Here is a 20,139-nt window from a genome sequence, read left to right on the forward strand (position 1 = left end):
AGGCATTCATGTAATTCTCTCCTTGTTTTACACCAGCATCAGATGTTCAGGCTGGTTCTGCAGGCTGAGGAAGTGAGCTACACCTACAGAAATTAAATCCCAGTTTCTACAATTCAATTTATATTACCTTCATCCTTTCTTGGCTATTTACCATATTTTTTTTATTTCTCTTTGCAGGAAATCCAAAGAAACAATATAAAATATGGAGAAGAGAGGATCATGTATTTGGGCTGTATCAAGATTGATTTGTTTGCATCAGATAATTCAGAGTGGCTCAGTGCTCCAGCAAAAGAGAAACTGAAGCCAGGCCCTTTAACACCTAGGTTTTTATCTCTCAATCACCTTCCCTCAGGTCCCAGCTTGCTCTTCGGTCATCAACCACCGGAGTGAATGCAAGGGAAAAAAAACGGAAACTCCACCAACAAAAAAGAAAAAATAATTAATGATTTTATTTTTTTTGTTTGTTTTTTTAGTTCAGTTGGCCATCTGAGGTGCTAAAATCTCAACACCAATGAAGCAAGTGTGCATAAAAACAAACAATAAAACACAACCCAACAGAAGAAAACAGGCTGGAACAGAGTTGGTTTTGTACAGGTAGGGTATACGCTTTTCCGTTAACACTCCATACATGCCAACCGTAAGAGCCTCGAACGATCTGAATATCAGAGTTCACTTTCATACAAAAGGGAAGATGCCAAAGCAGATCCCTTCACCTGGATTAGACTTCACACACACACGCATGCACGCACAGATACAGAGTATTTAAGTTACTGCAATGCCATCAGAACATGGCATCCTCCCCTTCACATCTGCTTTCAGTGACACCCTCATCTGCCTGCTACCCTGCCTGTAGCGGTACTCTGAGCACTCCAAAAGCAGGAACTTTTGGAAAGCTTCTAATCTCTGTTATTTTACAACAATTGAGAGCCAGCAATCTCTTTCTCTGTGAACTATATACAGGCTGGTTTTTAGTATGCTTTAGAGTTCTCTTTCTTGCAGACGGTGATGACTGAAATTCCCACAAAGCCATAGCGCGGCTTTTCAGTTTGTACACGGGAGATTTTATAATGCAACACCTTTCTCATCCACTGGCGTCTGGTGTAAACACTTAAACTGAAAACTCATTTTAAAAGAATGTTAACCAAACAAGGTGTAGCTGTGAACATTTTAGGAACAGCTGCTCACAAAACGGAACTGCCGGCTGCTCTAGATCATGCAGTCTAGACCACTTATAATACTTCATAACGTTCGGGATTAGGATGTATAAAAATATTAAAAACCACCAGAGTGCACACAAATGTGGTGACTAGCTCTATGCAAGCACCGTGTTCTAAGAGAGGCCTAGGCATTGCACAAAACTCAGATTCTTGACCGTGGGGGTAGCCCAGGGATCCACTGGTGTCTTTACATACAAACAAATATTTACATAAAATGCAGAGACGGAGAGAGAGAAGGACAGACTTAAAACTTGCGGTTTGCTTTAAAACATGTTGTTCAGCAAATGCAGTTTGTAACATGCCCTAGTGAGACCATGGGGTACTGGTTAACTGAAAGAAGGAGTATGTCTGAAAGTTGGAGCTGAAATGTCTCGTCACCTCCCCACACATTATTTCTCTGAAGCTCAGGATTTTACAGCCATTTGTGAGTTTTCATGAGAATATGGTTAAAAGGAACAGAACGGTTAAAAAAAAAGATGTACTGTGAAAACAGCAGATTAGTTGTTTTGGCAGTCCTCACTCCCCCAGTCCCACTTGCCTCCTGGGTGTTTCCAGGAGGTTGGTATCCCCCTCCCTTCCCCGTAGGGGACTGAAGTGCTTGCCCCATCCTCAGTGTGCCCATTTCAAAACGAACACAGCTTGGGTTCCGAGCTCGGCTCTCTCCCTACCTCCGGCAGGGATGAAGCGGCCAGCCCCTGGTACGGACCGTGTCATCTGGGACAGACACCCCGGAGTGCCCACTCCTCGGAAGCTGAGGGCCCTTCTCGCTCTCCTCACACGTGAAATGGACACACGTCATTGAATGCACATGGCTGAGTCACGCGCTGCTGCCCACGCGGGCAGCACAAAGAGCTAGAACATCCTACTTGGATTCTGATACAAATAAGGAATCTTGTGGTCACAAGAGCCTTCTTCAGCTTTAAAAATATAAAATTTGGATTAAAAATATTCAGATAGTAAAAAAAACCAGTATCTGATATGCAAGTCGTATTCTTAAAGTGCAACTGAACAGCAAATACAAGTTGTGCCTTTTACAACCATTTTGATATAAAAAGGCCTTTTAACATTCCCTTTCATGTATTTTTAATTAATTTGTGTGTGCGATGTTAGCTCTTCATTTTCATCCTCACTGCTGGAGGCCTTCAGCATAACCCAACCAGTTTAGGCTTAGATTATGTGGTTTTCCAGTGCAGTGAGAGATTACGCCCACAAGTGATATCACTCTTCAGCACTGCAAAGATCTGGCCCATGTCCCCCAGCACGAAAGGGAAAAGGAGTGATCTGGTATTTCTTCTTCAGGACTTTGTTCTGTTCTGCAGCTCACATTCAATGACCTTTCGTTACGAGTTAGATGTGGTCCATATACCCAGTGCACATAAGATGGACTGAGGTCAATCCTCTGCACAAGACAGTTTACAATGAACTTTGTATCTAGCTTCCCTCTTTCTTCCCTCCTGATCTGCTCCAGCTTCCAGTGGCCCCTCAAACGCAGACTATGTAAAATTCCATTGCCAGTTTGCCTTGGGCAGCTGGCACCTGCACTGGCATATGGGGGGAATTCTGCCTGTTGGACATCCTGCCGGTAAGCCGACACTCCAGGATGCTGGGATGGCAGGTATCACTTGCTAACATACGCAGTTATGAAGTAGCACTGCATCTGCCTGTCTGCTTGGTTTCACCAGTATCTGGATTTAATTTGTGATGCTTTAGCAGAAGACACTAAGGAGGAGTAAAGGGGGGACACTTCAGGTGGAAAAAACACGTTTCCACAGTTAGCAACCAGCACCGCTCAGAGTCCCTGGGGACACTCCGACCCATTCTCCCTCAGCCTGAGGTGTGCTCCCAGGTCAGAGGGGAATTCAAATCATAGACCTTGCCTTACAGGACACCTCTCTGAACAAAGGAGAGAGCCAACAGAAAGACACCACGCTAACTTCTGTCCCAGGGCAAAAGGATGTTCAGCCCTGCTTGGGTGCTTTGCACCAACAGTCAAGGTTCAAGCTGAAGGAGTCAGTGCTCTGTACGAATGTGCTTGGGAATGGGACACTTTCTCAAAGACATCAGGAAGCAGGTTTGGTACTTCTTCAACAAGAAAAGAACAGAGTCAGCAGCCCAAGGTGGAAAAACCTCTTAACACATCGCACGAAGGACAGGACATCTCCCCAGTGCACGGTGCTGTTTCAGCTCTGCAGGACAAGGTAAGGACACGGTGTGCCCAGGGAATCTGTCAGACAGTGAATGGTGCTGAGTTGCTCAGTGCATATCCTGCTCACTGGTTAGTGTGTGACCACAGTCGGTACCCTCCAGGCTGAAAAGCATCACCTTCACTAGCTGAGCCAAGAGGAGTTTCTTCAATAGATGCAGCAGGAAATGTGCTATTTGTGTTTTCAGGGAAGTCCCTCTAGCTGTACCTCGGGAGAGTGAGGGTCCCCTCTTTCAGTGAGAAAGAGACATGGGATATTTCTACCTCACCATTTTGGCTTTCTTGTTATAAAAATGTAAAATTTAAATAAATATAGGTTTATTAGTCCAAAAGAGGGAATCTGGGATGCAGAAGAAAAAGGACACTAAGAACACAAATAGATTCTTAAACTCCATGAGTGTGCAGGGTTTTTTCACAGAGGAAAACTCCTAGGGCAGGATGCATCTGTGGGTACATAAAGGCTGCCCTTGCTGTGAAGCAGGGACCAATCCGCAGTAGTGTCTTTCTCTAACAGAGTTAAAACACTCCCTCCACAATCAAATAAGTGTAACAATCAAATTATTAATAAGAACACTAATAAATAGCCACAGGTAACAACGTCCAGTAATTTAGAAGTGGAAGTTGTAGGATGCAGCAGGCACACACACTCATCACTCGTCCATTTGTTTCCTAAAAGATACAAAAATGAATCTTCTTTCAAGTATTAAAAAAATAAGTTAATTGACATAAAAGGATCAAAGTGACTGAGGGCCCAGGCAGGTCTTAAGCTTCGTTTCCAATGTGCAAAAACAAAATACAGAAGAAAAAAAAAAATTAAAACACTGAAAAGTCTTAATTGTGGTTCGGTCACTTAAGGGCTTCTCCCTTTTAGGGGCCTATCAGCCAGGGAATGCTGCCTGGGAACACCCCTGCCCCAGCACACACTTACCACTGTCCCACAGCAGTATTTTCCAGTGTCAAAACAGTCACAACAAAAACAGAACAAGGAAGCCCATCAGCCTCTGAGCTGTGGCCATGAAGACTAAGGCCAGCAGTAGCTGTCTCTCCAGTGTGTAGCAAAGCAGATGGGCATCTTCCCTCTCTCTTCTTCTCCCCTTTTTCCTCACAAGAAGATTTAGGAGGCTATGATAGGGAGAGAGTCCACTGATGCCCACTTCTCTCTAAAAACCAGGAGGCAGAGAGTTCTGTCACACATACTAGCAGTGTCTTCTGTCTCATAGTTCTTCATATCCATGCATAATGATCAACTGCAGGTTTCTTTGGTGGGGAGGAAGACTAAAGCAAAGAAGGTGTTGCCTTGGGCTTCTGGAGCTCTCTCAGACAGCTGACTCCACTGCTACAGGCTGCTGTGGTTTTCCAGGAAGGGTTGCCACTTCCCTCCCTTTTATAAAAACTGGTGTAGTAAAAATGGGGAAGGAATGGACTGCCATAAATCCAGTTTAGTTAAGGGCACTTCTTCCCTTAACCTCCTTCCCCACACATGGATTATTCCCCTCCCTCCTACCACACACACAAAAATACGGTCCATTGTATAGGACCTAAAGGAGACTCCACAGTCTCAACTCATTTCTTCAACTTGGCTTGCAGACATGTAAAACTTAAGCTTCTGGAACCAACACACTTATCAAAAGGCTTCTGCGTGGTTCAAACCAAATTCCTGCATGCTGTCGGACCCTTCGGAGATTTCCCCTTCAACATCTTCCTATCCGTGTAATTCTGGCAAACTCAGGGTAGGCCAACTGGACAACACAGACCAGCAGAGGTAAATGTGTTAAGCTCAGGACCAGTTCAAGCTAAAACCTTTGGAAAGCATGACTGCCTCCAGGTCCTTGTCTTCTTCTTTTTCTCGAAGCCGTTGCTCCTCAAGGAGAGCCACAAGAGAATCTCTCTGCTCCACTACTTCTAGCATCTCGTTCAGGATCCTCTTCTCCTCCGAGAGCTCCTCATCTGTCTTCAGGTGATCTACGGAGATATCCAAAACTATCAGCATACAAAAGGCTAGAAATAAACCCATACAATCCATCAAATACTCCTTTTTGCTCTCACCTTCTACTGCCATCCTCTCCCGGAGTTCCTGCTGTAACCGACTCTGCCTGTCTTCCAGTTCTAGCTCCCGAGCACTGAAAGGGAAACATCAGAAATCCAAATTCTGGGTATATTAAAATACTGCATACCTTGCTTCATACCCACTCTCAGTTTCTGCTGTCTCTACCTGCATATCTGCTGTGCATTTTACCAATCTTTCAGAATATATCTTCAGTGCTTTAAGAGTTGTAACTGTATTTTTAAAAGATTTAATGGTACTTTCAGCATTTCAGGTTCTTTGCCTTCAGGTAGGAAGTGCAACGCCAGCAGTTTTATGGATTGTGGGTGGGAGTGAAAGAACAAACAAATCTGCAAAACCTCCGTGTATCTCCTGCTACTTCCCACTCTAAAGACAAAGTTACTTATTAACTAAGGACATGTCAGCCACTTGCAGATTGCAATGCAGACAACATGTTGGGGCTTTTCTGCTACAGGAACTAAGGCCATCAGTTCCACAGCACTGGGGTGAGCTGACACATTCAGAAACTAATTTCAGTGAATGTGCATCATAGGAACAGAGAAAACTCCCAATTTCATTAACAGGAAAAAAGCTTTATCACCTGAGCCCAAATGAGAGGCACTGGGAGGCAGAGAGAAAGCCACATGGCAAAGGTGACTGAATTAAACACTTTTGGCTGTGCTTAAAAGCAAACTCTACCAAACCAGGAGTCGCACATTATTTCTGCATTACTCAAAAACACGTGCATAAACAATGTTCATTTTATACAAGAACAGCCTGAGAAGGACTCACATATCTGTACTTCTGCACATGCACAAATAATTGGAACTTCCATTCCTTACTGCTATTACTCCTTCTACTACCTCTCTCCTGAAATGTACAGCCACAAATCAGCCTAAGAGGCTGCTTACCTCCTGGCCCTATAGGGAAGGCAGTACTGACAGATCTTCCAATACTATTTATGACACAATCCCCATTTTTAACACATTCACTCACAATATCATCAGTTCGGACTCGTAGCGAACCAAGGCATTCTTCTCCTGCACCAGCTTGAACCACTCCTGCATCAGCTTGGGGTCGTCCTTCTTACCCATGCCTGCCAAAAAAGAAACCTGGTAAGTTTTCAGGTGATGCCCTGCAATCCTGACAAGCCCAAACCGCAAAAACAACAATGGGGCAAAATGTGCAAAGAAAGCCGAGCAAGATGCTGCCAGAGCACTCCCAAGCCGGGTCCATTCAGTTTGCCTAAAGTACACAGTAGAGTGGAAGTCACCTCCAAAAGGATTTCTCTTTGGAGCCTAACTTTTTTTTTCCTTCCTGATTTTCTTGTGATTGCTTGTTTGTTCCTCACTCTTACTGCAGAAACCCCTAAGCATTTAATTTTTCCTTTCATCAGAAGAGTTTTATAGATCCTCAGGCCAGCTACTTAAATGTACGCTCATCAGAAAAGGATTCAATTGCCACTCCATGTGTTTGACCTTTATTTTCTTCAATTGCATGTCCTCAGTCTTTTCTTTTACTAGCCACACCTTTTCTTTTCTTTTTATTTTTTTTTAACTCTAAATTCATCTTTTCTGACTGCTCCTCCTAGCCACATGTATCTATTCATCTTGAAGATCCCCTCTGCACAGTGAACACAGAAACTAATTCTACTGTATTGCACATCAGCACTGGAAAGAAAAAGAACCCCCAGACCCATTTGCTAACATCAAAGCAGAATAAAGATACCTTGGACCTTGGCCACCTAGTACAGAACTCTTAGCTGGATTTTTTTTTATTTATTTTAAAGCCAACTCCTAAACTTACTCAATAATCCATTGATGGATCTTGTATCTGTCAGGAGTCATGTGGAATAAATGCAGAACGCTGTTCCCAAAGCCTTCTGTGGATATTTATCAAACACAAGAGCTTACAAGCTCTTGGTCTGGGCCACTTATTCCACACTGAACCGCCTGCAGATGAATTCTGTGCCTCAGATTAGACCCCATCAAGGACAGTAGCAATGCTCCTGCCTGGGTGGAAGTGGATGCAGAAGGCCTCAAATCAAGCTCAACAGCACTTTGAGTTTGCTGCATCCTTTCAGCTTGCGTTGCACGTAACCCAGGCACCCCAAAATAACTAACATCCCTGCCTGTGTTTGTTATCATGGATACATACTCTCTGCATCAAGAACAAAAGCTCTCCAATAGTCCATCTGATGCTAAAATAGTCAGGCAGCAATCTTGCTATCCAAACTCTGCGAGACACTTCACCGACACCGCATTAATGCCTAGTTAATTCAGACCCGCGCCCTGCCTCGCCCTCGGCACGTCACAGAAGCGCTGCCCTGGACTACACAAGGCAGAGCCTACAACTCCAAGTAAACTTTGGTTTAGGCTGAGAATACCTGCCTTTCACTTGTCATAGCAGCCCCTTGGGCGATACCAGACCTGGTTGTAAGCACCTTAAGGCTTTATACCAGCGTGTTGCTCAGTTCCAAGCATTCCTTTCTGAGCATCTCTGCACAATATGCCCACGTGGCGACAGGAGAGGGAGACTGTACATGCAGATGTCCAGTGCTGTGGCGCCATGAAAACACTGGGAAGTCTCCCCTTCCTTTCCGATGCCAGGATGTATAGAAAACAAATGCCGCTAAGAAAAAGCCAAAAACACAACGCTACTGACCTATGGAATACGTAAGTATTTTTAAACAGCCAATGAGCAGAGGAATAATGGGAGGATTGGAAAGGGAGCACTGACAACTGATGTGAAGGGAGCACCATGGAAAGCAGATAAGTGGTTAGCAAAATTACACCATGAACACACATAAACAACCCCTTCCCCATGCCTTGGCAATGGAAACTCTATAGTGAACTCCATTTGGGACAGGTAAAGAATGCACTCAGCAAGACAGATGAGGGAAAACTGGTCTAACTTAAGGCCTGCTGGTTTTTAAAGTTCAAGGATGTTTTTGCAAACCAGTCCTTATAAAGACACAGTATTCCTTTAATCCCTACATGGTAATTAAAAGGCCATGTTTAAGGAAAGAGATCTTCTTCCCTTACCCCACCTTCCAAACATCTTTCAGGAGGAATAGAGAAATTGAAGCCAGCAAATGAAAACAGAAACTTTTGAGTGTGACATTACTGGCCCCACAGCTGCTGCCCAAGGCCCCTCCCAGTCGCTACACCTTCTCTAGCACAGCTGGGACTCGCAAAAGGGATACTGTACCTTTAGTAACTTGCCACAGGCTCAGAGAAGTTGGTTACCAGGTTGCTACGGAGAAGGCTGGTTTGGGGACACGGCAAGAAAAGGGCTGGGGATGGGGCTGGGGGCCTTGTGGTCACTATCTGACTAGTGCTGCTATGACAACCCAGCTGTGGTCAAGGAGGACAGGGAGCGTGAGGTTACGTTACCTTCATGGGCACAGCAAGGGCAGAAGGAGAGAGGTCTACGACGTGGTGTCCCGGCATTGGGCTCAACTTCAATAGGACCAAACGAGGAAGAGGAAGAGGCAGGAGAGGAAGAGGAAGTTGGAAGTGGAACGGAAGAGGAGGAAAGGGGTGAAATAAAAGACAAGCAAAGGACAAAAAGCATAAGAGTGAGAAAGAAAGGAAACACAAGAAGAAAAGAAAAGAAAAAATACAAGAAAATGGAGAAGCAGAAACAAGGGATACAGTCTACAGATGAATAATGTCCCTAATAAGCACAGATAACACATGAGAGGTAGACTGAGGTACTGGTGAACTCTTACTGAGCTGTACAAATACCAGGCAGGAGGTTACTGTTAGTGCATTTTTCCTAATGTACATTTTCCAATTGCTCGGTCTTTAACCAAAAAGGTTGTGACCCAGATGTCAGGACTAGCAGAGATGAATATTTAACTCCTGCTGACAACATCAAATTTCAAGCAGGGTTACAGTAAGTCTCGCCTGCATGTGTAAGACACCAGCTGTAAGCAGCCACCCTACCTTAAAGCCTTATCAGGACCATGCTCTTATCACCGTGGCAGCATCCACTGGTGGTAAAAGTGTCCTTTAAAATGGAATATAATGTCTTCAGACAGGGAACATCACAGGGAGAATCCGATTACCGTGGAACCAGCCTGCCAGGATTCTGCTGTGTCAAGTATGGTGAGTACACATGTACTCAGCTGGATTGTTGTGCTTAGAGAGGAAAAGGCTTTTACGTGGATAAAAAAGTGATTTGCATCAGGATCTGCGGGGGCAATGACCAACTGAGGGCTTTGCAGAGTTAAAACAGTAAATTTAAAGCTCTCCCTTGACGTTCTCATTTCACACAGCATTTTAAAGCTTACAACTCCTGTTAGTATCGGTGACTTACTGAATCTTTGTCATCTTTTCTGTCAAGACAGCGAAGGACAAACACTTCTCATCTCTCAAAAGGTTCAGCTGCTTTAACACCAAGAATTTGCTTTTCAGCTGTACTTAACGTTACAGAGATAAACAGTAGGAAATAACCAATGTCACTAATAGTTACAGGAGGACATGCACCAGAGAGGTGATGAGCCTGAAACACCAGAGGAGCAGAATGGAACACTCACTGCTCTCAGGGCACAACCGCATTTATAAAGAGGAGGCATTTCTGTGTTGGGAAAAGGCATAAACTCCACAACAATAATATGGTAAGAACAAGGCTTTTTTTGGAACAGTCAGCAGAGTTTGGTGTACGTGGTTCAGAGAAAGCTTTACAGAACTAGAATACTCGTGGACTGGGAAGGCTTTAGAAGGGACCATCACAGAACTAGACCAGCACATGGAGGACACACTGGAGCAAGAGGGGGAGCACACCAGCTTCCAAGCCCATGACTGAGCAGCGTGGCTTTCTCAGATGGGAAGAAACCTCTGTACTGGGAGCAGGAAGGGGTGACATTAGGAGAGGTGCCACAGTTGGCCATAGGACAGTTACAAATAAAGCATCATACCAACGTTAGGTGACAGTACCAGAACCTTAGTCATAGTTGTTCTGAATTTTCAAACTTCCTCATTTGAAATGAAAAAAATACTAAGGGTTTGTGTTTTTTTTTTCCTACATTTGTCATTTCACAGATCAGGTTACAAAAGCAATAACAAACAAGAAAAACTCCAAACCACAAAGGCACTGTGAAGAATAAGCTTCCACACAAAGCAGAGCATTTAGTGCATGATACTTACTAATTGTTTTTTATTTCACATCCTATTGTATTCAACGCTAATTCTTCTATATAAGCTTTAATACTCCAACTTGTTCTAACCACTGTTTTGGTGGGGGGAGGGGGTGTAAGGACATGGGTATTTAACTGTATGGAAAAATCCACTTCAATTTTTCAGGGTTTGAGATGTCATTCAGAACTGGGGGGGTGGGGCCTTTGATAAATCTCAAACCATGGACATACAGACTTAGTGAGGAACTCCCAATTCTTCATATTTGATCTGGAAAAAATCATACCCAGTATGTGAAAATGTCCTTCATCTCACTGTGAAACGGCCACAAAACTACCAGTATTAGTCATCAGTGCACAAATGGTCTGATACTAGGAAAGGATACCATCTTTGATCTCCAGTAAAAAGACACAGGAGTTACACAGCAGCTGACTAGACTCACACCTCAACTGTATTTTCTTCCTTTGCTCTTAGTTATACTCCCACTCTTGTCTAAGGAAAATTTGTCCTTGGATCAAGTTGCAAAGTCCTTGGTATCTACAATAGTCCTGTTACTAGAAATGTTGACATTGTTTTTCAGTAAGATAACAAACATAACCTGTACAATTAAGAGCCTTTCCATCTACTTCAGATGTAAATTACAGTTGCATCAGTGAATATATGATCATCCAATTAGGATGATTAGCAAGGCTTTAAGGAGTCTTCCTTATGTACTGGAAGTCCTTAACAGCAAAAAAACCAGAAAGTACAACCTGAAAACTTAACTCCCAATGGTTCTCTAAAGCTGTAAAAATTATTATGTCCTAAAAAGTGCCATAATCTGAAGCTGCAAGTATTATAAAACATATCATGCACCAGAATTTTAAATATATTTTAGAAACAACTCTTAAGGTGATAGTCATGAAAACTGCCTCCCCATCCTTGCTAATAAAGATTATCAACATACAGTATGGACTCTAAGCAGACTGGAGTAGGAACTTCTAAACTATAAGAGAATAACTATTTCATTGTACAGCCTGAAATGGAGAAAGCTTTTTCAGTGACAGTAACCAATCTTTGTCATGTTTCCCTTTCCCTTCAGATAAACACTTTCAAGAAAAGGCCTCTTAACCATTTCAGAAACAAAGAACTTGGGGGGAAAAAAAAATCAATTGATAAATGGAAAAAGTGTTCCCTGGGCCAGCTGATAATTTTGGACAGTGAATGTATCATCAGATCATTCACATTGCTGTCAAGGTTAATTTAAGAAAACACAACTTCACAGCACGAGTTCTCACTGTGTGTGAGAACTTCAGCATACTTACAGTATCCTCACACAAGGACAATCCTGGAAAAAGGCTGAACTCCTTGCCTAGTACTATCAAGAAGGAGAACTGTGCAATGCCCCATTTCACAACATGGTGTTAAAAACTGTCTCATCTACCTTGCCCTTATCACATGTCTGATTACATTATGGAAACCCTTACATGGCTTCTTATTTCTCCTGCAGTAAATAGTATTATTATTATTATTATTATTATTATTGTAGTGTTATTTAGAGAAGAGAAATCCCCACCTCATGGTCTCATTAAAAAAACAGGATCATCACTGCAAGACAAACTTTTTGGACGTGGAGTCAGGGCCAGATAGGAAAACCCCTTCTGTCATGCAAATTAAAACAAACAAACCAAACAAACCACCCCAACAACAAGAAGAAACAACAACAACAACAAACTCAACCCCCCTTCTGTTTAAGTCTCCTTCCCCACCAAAAATATCCAGGTCTGGCAACACAGGTCTCCACCCACAGCATGGAAAGAGTGTTGTTGGCAGCAGCAACAGCTGCTGAAGTTCTTTTGGAAGGAGCTGAAAGGCAAGAGGGGAACCATTTCTGGCCATCTCATTCTCCAGTTCCCCCTGTGCTGTCAGCAGGAGTCTAAGGTGTAGCTGTTGTTTCCAGACAGAAAAGCACCGTTTTTCTCACCAGAGAGGCAAACCTGCCAACAGATGAGTTAATCTCAGGTTGTTCCTTTCCAATGCCACAGGCCAACTTTCCTAACTGAGTGGAAAGCCTTGGACGCAGCCCAAGCTGCTGCCAATCAGAGGCAGGGTATGAAGGCAGAAGCAGCAGCTTGTTAAGGAAAGGACTGTACCCCAGCTCCTGAGCACACTGGTTTGCAGATCAGACACATCCCATCAATAAAGTGACCGGAATTATCTTGCCTCTGTGAAAAGAAGCCTTCCCCAGATCTTTCTGGGAAATCTAGTGTGCAGCCATGACAAGAATGTCCTTGTCCTAGCACTCTTGAGAGACTGCAGACTTTGCTACAGTGGCAGAAACCAAGACCTAGGCCAAGAGTAAACACCATAGCTCCAAAGCCTCTTCAAAACAAGGACCAGAAATTATATAACCACTATGAAAATATACCTTTCCTTTGCATTGTCTGTTGTTCTTTGTTACACAAGTTACACTGGACTGTTGTCTTCTTTTCTAATTTTCAATTGCCTATTGTTTGAAGAGCAATACTTCAGACCAGTTTTGTCCTTTTCTGCTGTAGCTACATAACACTTCTTCACAATCAGTGGTCAAAATGATTGATCAGAATGAAGAAAGCACAGCAGAAAGTTTGGGGTGGCAGACTCCTTTATCCTTTATTCCCAGGCTACAGCTCACATGGATCCCCCTCTTGTGTCTTGTGATAGAAGAGCTGTGATGATTTCTGAGAAGTGGTGAGCCACTGGAAGTCAAAATTACTTGAACAGATATACCACAGACCACATGGGATCACATCCTTTGCAAGCTTTGCATCCAAAGACTTTGCATTTTATATTGCTGACTAATCAGGGCGGTTTGGAAAGCAGCAAAACTGGACAGGAAATCCAGCTCTGAGGCTAATCTCAGTTCCAATTGACCTCACAATCTAAGAGCACAACACTTGCTTATTCTACTAACAATTTCCATCCCTCATTTATCAGGCATACTGAGAGCTTTCATTTTAAATCAGTGTTTAAAATATGGATCAGTCCAAAAGAGGTTGGTAAGCCAAACTGCACCAATCACACAAAATACCCTCTTTCTCACCCTTAAAAAACCCAGATATGAGCAGAAACCCAAGTACTGAAGAATAAAGTATTCCATCCTTACTATTTGGTGAAGTTGTTCAACAGTAGTGCTGTAAAAGAGCAAGGATAGAGAAAGCCACCTCTTGGGAAACAGCATCCACACCGCTGCGGGTTGAAGGCAAGGATTCTGACAAATATCCCATAAGCACACCACTTAGTGTGTCTGACTTTAACAGTTCACTAAATCTGTCAAACCCAATATCCTCTAAAGCACAATCACTGGAAGAAACCTGGGGAAAACTCACAGACCATCGAACTGTCATGCAAACTGAACCACTTTTATTTATCCAGCAGAAGGGGGCAGGGAAGGAAGGCAGGGAAGGGAAAGAAAACTGGGTAAAGCAACAGTTGGAGCAGAACACATACACAAATGACTGCACAGAAGTCTTCTGCTTCTACTAGACCTCGAGGCACTTCAAAACACGGTCAGAATTAGCGCAGTCCTGGCACTGACCCTGTCTCCCAAGGCTGTTAGTTTTTGTGTGCAGAAAGAAGCAGGTAAATGGGAGCTGCCTAACAAGTACTTGTATTTAACAAGTTCTGCTTATCAAGTGCTCTTTCCTGCTCAAAATTTACAGCAAAGAAAACATGTTACTGATTCACTTCAGTGTTAAAAACAGCTGCAGACTGCAAAAGCAATGTTTATCTTATATCTCCACTCCCCTTCCAGGAGAGGTGTGTTTGTCAATCATGAGAAATAGGACTGTTCCCACTTGAATATATCAGACTCTAGCCCTGCAGTTAGACCTGGAGGACTTTAAAGGATGTTGTGAGCTCAAATATTTTAAATAAGTTAATAAAAAGTGAAGTTATGGTAGCATGTGCTTTAAACACAGTACAAAGATTTAAAAAAAAACCCAAAACAATAGTACTTTCTCCCTCCTGTTTACCAGATGTTCATAAGGCTCTTGTCATGAGGGGAGAACTTATTTCTGAAATCAACACTAGCAAACACACCAGCTCTCTTCCCTACATCCTTCTTAGGTCTCTCTTGGCGCATCCCAGCCAGGAATAAAGCAAGATGGGAGTGTGTGGCTGTTTCCTCAAAGATGCCCTGCTGGGTGCAAGGAAAAGGAAGCTGCTCATTTGGACGCAGAGGGGAAAACGGAGGTACTTTCCACAGGCAGACAAAGAGCAAACTGGGACAAGGAGCCAGTGGGTTAGGAGGAACTGAGGCTGGGACTAAGGAAGCAAGGTGACTAAGAATTCAAACTAACGGAGAACAGATGAAGGGAGAGGGGAAAAAGGGTAAAGAGTGAAGGGAGAAGGCAGATTTGAGAAGATATGACCTACAATTTTCCAGACAAATAATGCTGGGCAGAAGAGGGAGCAGAGCCCAAACATTTTGGAAGAAGGCCAAAGTCAGGGATTTAGGCTGTGGAGACTGTGTCAGTGGGAAGACCAGAGGAGTAGCTAGGGAGGAGGAACAGGAGGTCTGAAGAGTAGAATACTAGGATTTCTTTGTCAAGAAAGTGGGATTAAAATTAAATGCCTGAGAAACAAAAACTGGGACTGAGAACTAAAATGGTAGTGGGGTAAGGAGTGCTAGATGAAAAAAGACAGGATTAGGACAAGGACTGTCTAGAAATAGGGAGTAAAGGGACAAAGAGTGTATATCCTCCAGACCACTGCATCCTTCCACTGCCTGGCTTAGAATCCATGTTTTCAAGTCTCACCATCCCACAGCTGCCAACAAACATCTGTGAAATCCACTGACTGTGTCCCATTTCCTCTCCATAAGGATCTACACAGAGGATGATAACCTAAGTGTTGCTACCAGTTATTCCACAGGGGCATGAGATGAGTTCTTTGTGGTGGAACTAAAGGCTCTAAGTTTGTTGATACATCCACATAACACAAAGTCTTCATTTCAGTTGACCTTGCAACCTTTGTAGTGTTCTTTTAACATAACCACGTACACGATATACACACGGGAATAATTACTCAGAGTTGAAATGTGACCATCTGTAGCATGAAATGAAACATCTGCATTACAGCAACGGTACACAACATCTTAGAACAGGAAGAGAGGATTATGGCAACTGAGCAGAGCAAAGGGGGTAGTTAAGATAGCAATCTGTAATCCTGCAAACTGGAACTTGACCAGGATGTCAGAAGTTACCCCTCCCTTGCAGAAGCTGTTGCACAATCTGTAACGACTGAATGCGAACGCAACTCTTGTCAGTGTAAAGAAAATCCAGAATAAACTAATTCCCTGGTCATTAAAGAATCACTACCATTTTACAGATAACTTTTCAAAGTACTTTGCAATTTTTCTTATCATTCTACTGACAGCATGAGTCCAGAGTCATGCCTAAGACTCAGAGACATAGGCTGCCAGTAGAATAGTTAACCATGCAGCCATCCCAGCTGCCCGCTCAGCCAGTGCTCCAGGGGCAGCATCCTGCACAGACACGTTAATTTTGAAGCTGAACCCTAAATCTGCCACTGTATAGTGACAAATATCATCAGAGCAACGCGTGCCTTCTGGCAAAAGTGTTCTGGCAGCCCCAAAAGCAAATATAAAGCAAACTACAGAGGCAACAAAATAATACTATAAAGCCACATACTCCAGGCTATTCTGGTTTGCTGCATTTAAAGGGATACTGCCCAGTAAAGTTTTTTTTTAAAATTTGTCTTGAAAAAGTATTTTTGAGATGAGTAGAAATTTGATATAGTTTTAAGATGTATCAACCATTTAAAAAAAACCCAAAAACATGAATATTGTCTGACTGTCAGAAGCCCAAGTGACTGAGTCACCATACAACTCAAACCAGCCTGTTAAAAAATGACCACTCTGAGGTGACTCAGAGAAATGGAAAAGGCAAACACGCAAAAAAGATAAACATTTCCAATTAAGAATTTTCTACAACACAACAATTCTTTTAAGTGACAGTGTCCCTTTAAGTAGAGATTATTTTGCTTTTCTTAAAGCCACTATTAGTGATTTTGATGGGATCGCTGTCTCTAAAGAGGCATTAGGAGGAGAGGCAGGAGGCAGGAGAGGTGTAGTGGAGATAGCATTAAACAGGGACAAGGGTCTGTTAAGTGGAATTCAGCATCACCCTTTTACAGCTCCTACTCTATGCACATATGAGTATGGGCCAGCCCTGATGGATAAAACCATCAAGAGGGTTTCAAAGTCTCTCTGCAGGAGATGCCCCAGGAAAGAATGCCAGAGGGGCTGAACAGTGAGTGAAGAACAGGGCTAGCAAAGGACTATCACATCAGTATTAGCACAGGGGAGCTGGGCAACCAATTAGGTCTACTAAGGAGAAAAGTCTCCCACTTTGAAATTTGAACTTGGGTGGATATTCTTAACTCAGATGCATGTTTTTCAGTAAACATCTATCGTGCCAGGACAATTTGGAGTCATTCCCAACAGACAGGTACAGGCAGATACTACATGGGACAGCCTCCCAGGAGGAGAAGAAAAAAAGACAAAAGCCTGGGCAAGATTATGTCTGAAGGATCAAATGCAGAACACAATGAGCCAGGGGAAGAATTCTAGTGATGTGTCTTGGATCAGGCCTAGAGTGTGTGGATCTCTCACTCTGCAGAGCTGGTCTGTAAGGCACTCCCTCAAAAAAACCCACAGTTGAGATCAAGCAACTTTATCCCTGAAAGATAAATGAGACTCTCAGATAACATGGCAACTGAGCAGACTTTGCTTCCTCGTGCATCTCCTGACAGACAGATGTGTTCACTTTGTAAGAACAGATTTAGGGTGATTACATTAGCAGAGGAAATTTTAATTTTCAAGATGGGCAAATGCTAAACAAATGCTGTTTGCAACCCAAAAGTTATCCATCTCCTAAGGGATTCAGGAAGTAACATTCATTAAAGAAATGTAGAACCATGGTATAGAGTGATGATTCTTAAGTGAAAAAAAGAGCTAAACACTGTAACATGTTTTTGGCACTAAATGGGATATTAAAACAGTAAAATAGCAAGAAGTTTATTAGCTGTGTAATGATGCAAACTGGACTGACTGGAAAATAACAGCAGATTCCAGCAAAAACGACTGGAACTCTTAACAGTAGATTCTTTCCTAACCTTACATTAAGACAAAACAAAAAAACAAGACATATCTGTCATCTACAAGTGTTTTCAAAGTCCCTTGAGGGAGCATTTTGGTTTTGTTAGATTGACAACACCCTGGCTTTTTCTGGAAGAAACAAACAAGCCTCAAAAGGGCAAGAGGGAAGAGGCAATGGCATGACTAAACCTTGACACTGCTGTTTGCTCTTGGGAGCACGTCAGTTCTGCAGTCCCCTTCACGTGAAAATATTTTCCTAAAGAGAATTTCAATGGTAGAGTTGGACTTTGCAAAGTAGAAGCAAAAAACTAGAATGACCTTCCACTGGTAGCAGGGAAGGTGGGTAGAGTGAAAACAGTAAGCAAATTTTGAAATAACCAGCACTGTGGAAAATAGAAGAGGGAGCCTTACACATGGTTTGTGGAGCATGCCAGGATCTCCTCTTCCTGAGCTGGAAAAGGGGTTCTGCTATAATCAGTCATGTGCAAGGGCTATTTCTTCTTGTTTGTGAGCCAAGGATGGGAGAAGTAGGTGAAGGGAAGGGTGGGGAGGAGTGTCAGCAGGGTTAGTGTCAGCAGGAGGTTCAGCCATACATACCACCCAGATGCAAGTCGATGAGGTCACTGTAATAAGACTCTCCCCAATAGTCTACAACAAGGAATTGGTGAAGACAGAGTTATTGAATCAGATACCCACCCTAGCCCTGCACAATCAAAGCAATATATGAGAAAAAGACATAGAAACAAAAAAAAGGCACATGAGAGACAGGCAGCTATAGACGTGGGCACACATATATATATATATATAAACACTATAGGTCTCTCTTTCTCTGTATATATACATATATGTACACACACACACAAATATACCACAAACATATATACTGGGGAAGATGAGGAGAAAATTTCCAGCAGGCAGGCAAGGACTTCCAAGGGGGAAAACCAAGAAGTCTACACAGAGACACTTCACCTATTTCCGTCTGCACCAGTACCTGTCACTGAGGTCTCTCATGTTCTCGCTGAGAAAAGCAGAGTTAATCTTGTTGGTTTCATGCTGAGCAATATGTCAGAAGGAGACAGTGTAATTTCTTAGGTCAGCTGCAGGAAAGGTGTAAGGATTGATTTCCTGGAGGTGGGTGAGTGAGGATGTGTGTATGGGACACGGGTGGAAGGCACTGACTGAGCGCCGACACGAACGGCAAACGCTCCGGTGCAGGAAGATGGGATTGTGTGCTCCTGCTGATGCAGTCCCTGTGCCAGGGAAGAACTGCATAGCAGTGTGGGGAACAGAGATGTGTATTTCCACAGCTCCTAGAGACAGCTGCACAAGTCTAGGGCTGTGGAACATTTTGTTGGGAAAAGACAGATGGGAGTACCGAGAGCAATATTTCTCACTGCATACGATTCACTTGATGTAAAGAGGTGGCTCTTAAATTTTTCAGTATTGATCTGACAGTAGGAGACGTTTTCCAAGCTCTTAAAAATAACTGTCAAGGTTTATGCTAAAAGGAGAAAAAGAAAGGTTCCAGAAATTTCTGATTTGACATATTTTTAAGTTAATAATCAAAGAAGCTAAAAATCCACTCAGGAAATCAAAGTCATTAGCATGTCCAAACAGGCGAATGCACTATAATATGAAGTACTTTTGTGTTAGTAACATTGCCTTACATTAATTAACTCAAGGTGTCTCTTGGGACACCACAGAAAACTGGGAAAATTCTTCACTGAGATCCTGCTTTACCTTTGCAGTGAAATATCATGATGCAGGAGGAAGGGGAGTGGGGAAGGAAAAAAAGGGGATGACAAAAGCTTCGACCACCTGTATATGACAAACTTGCCACCTGAAATAGAGCTCACATTGTCACTCGAAATAGAGCTTACATTCCAAATCATTCATTCTTGCTATGAATGCAACTATCAAAGGCTGAGATTTTCAAAGATAATCACAGAGAACATACTGAGGCAATTAAATAATCATAGGGCGTGAGATCATTTTCAGAATCAGAAACTAAATGCTCAGTTGAGTATTCAGCTTTTAAAAGAATAGAAGACCAACTGTGCCTCGGGAAAAGACAATGAAGTAGCCAGAAGGTGCAATTATTTTGTCAAAAATTAAAGTTGATGGTGACCTCCAAAATGTTTCTGAGTTTGATTAGCTGAGGAGGAAGTATCATCCTCTAAATATTCCAACTTCACAACTATTAGAAAATGTGTAAAATTCCTGGAAAGAATACTGAGCTGTCTGTGCCTATTCCCAGGATCTAAACTTACTGTAACTTCTCAGGAGGACAGCAGGGCATGGCCATGAAGAATTTATTGACATTCTGCTCAGCATAAGTCACTTGACAATAACATATTAAGGATGATGCAAAATTGATGGAAAATAGAAGCAAA

At 42.8% G+C, this 20,139-nt stretch overlaps 1 protein-coding gene across 18 annotated transcripts in view; it reads right to left on the reverse strand.

The window, feature by feature from the left end:
* Positions 1 to 426: 426 nt before the first annotated feature.
* MICAL3 (microtubule associated monooxygenase, calponin and LIM domain containing 3) overlaps positions 427 to 20,139 on the reverse strand; it is a 180,486-nt gene continuing 160,773 nt past the window's right edge. For 14 of the 18 annotated variants that reach the window (XM_050325242.1, XM_050325255.1, XM_050325252.1 and 11 more), the window contains 4 exons: positions 8,860 to 8,925; positions 6,461 to 6,560; positions 5,467 to 5,540; positions 427 to 5,382 (listed from right to left, as the gene is read on the reverse strand). In XM_050325242.1, coding sequence (XP_050181199.1) covers positions 5,198 to 5,382; positions 5,467 to 5,540; positions 6,461 to 6,560; positions 8,860 to 8,925 — 425 coding nt within the window. In that variant the 3' untranslated portion in view covers positions 427 to 5,197. Of the gene's footprint in view, positions 5,383 to 5,466; positions 5,541 to 6,460; positions 6,561 to 8,859; positions 8,926 to 18,343; positions 18,395 to 20,139 lie in introns of all 18 variants that reach the window. The other 4 variants (XM_050325260.1, XM_050325247.1, XM_050325258.1 and 1 more) reach the window with 3 other exon arrangements.

This window comes from Myiozetetes cayanensis, unplaced genomic scaffold, assembly GCF_022539395.1.
Source record: "Myiozetetes cayanensis isolate MyiCay16 unplaced genomic scaffold, myiCay2020 scf3, whole genome shotgun sequence".
Lineage (NCBI taxonomy): Eukaryota > Metazoa > Chordata > Aves > Passeriformes > Tyrannidae > Myiozetetes > Myiozetetes cayanensis.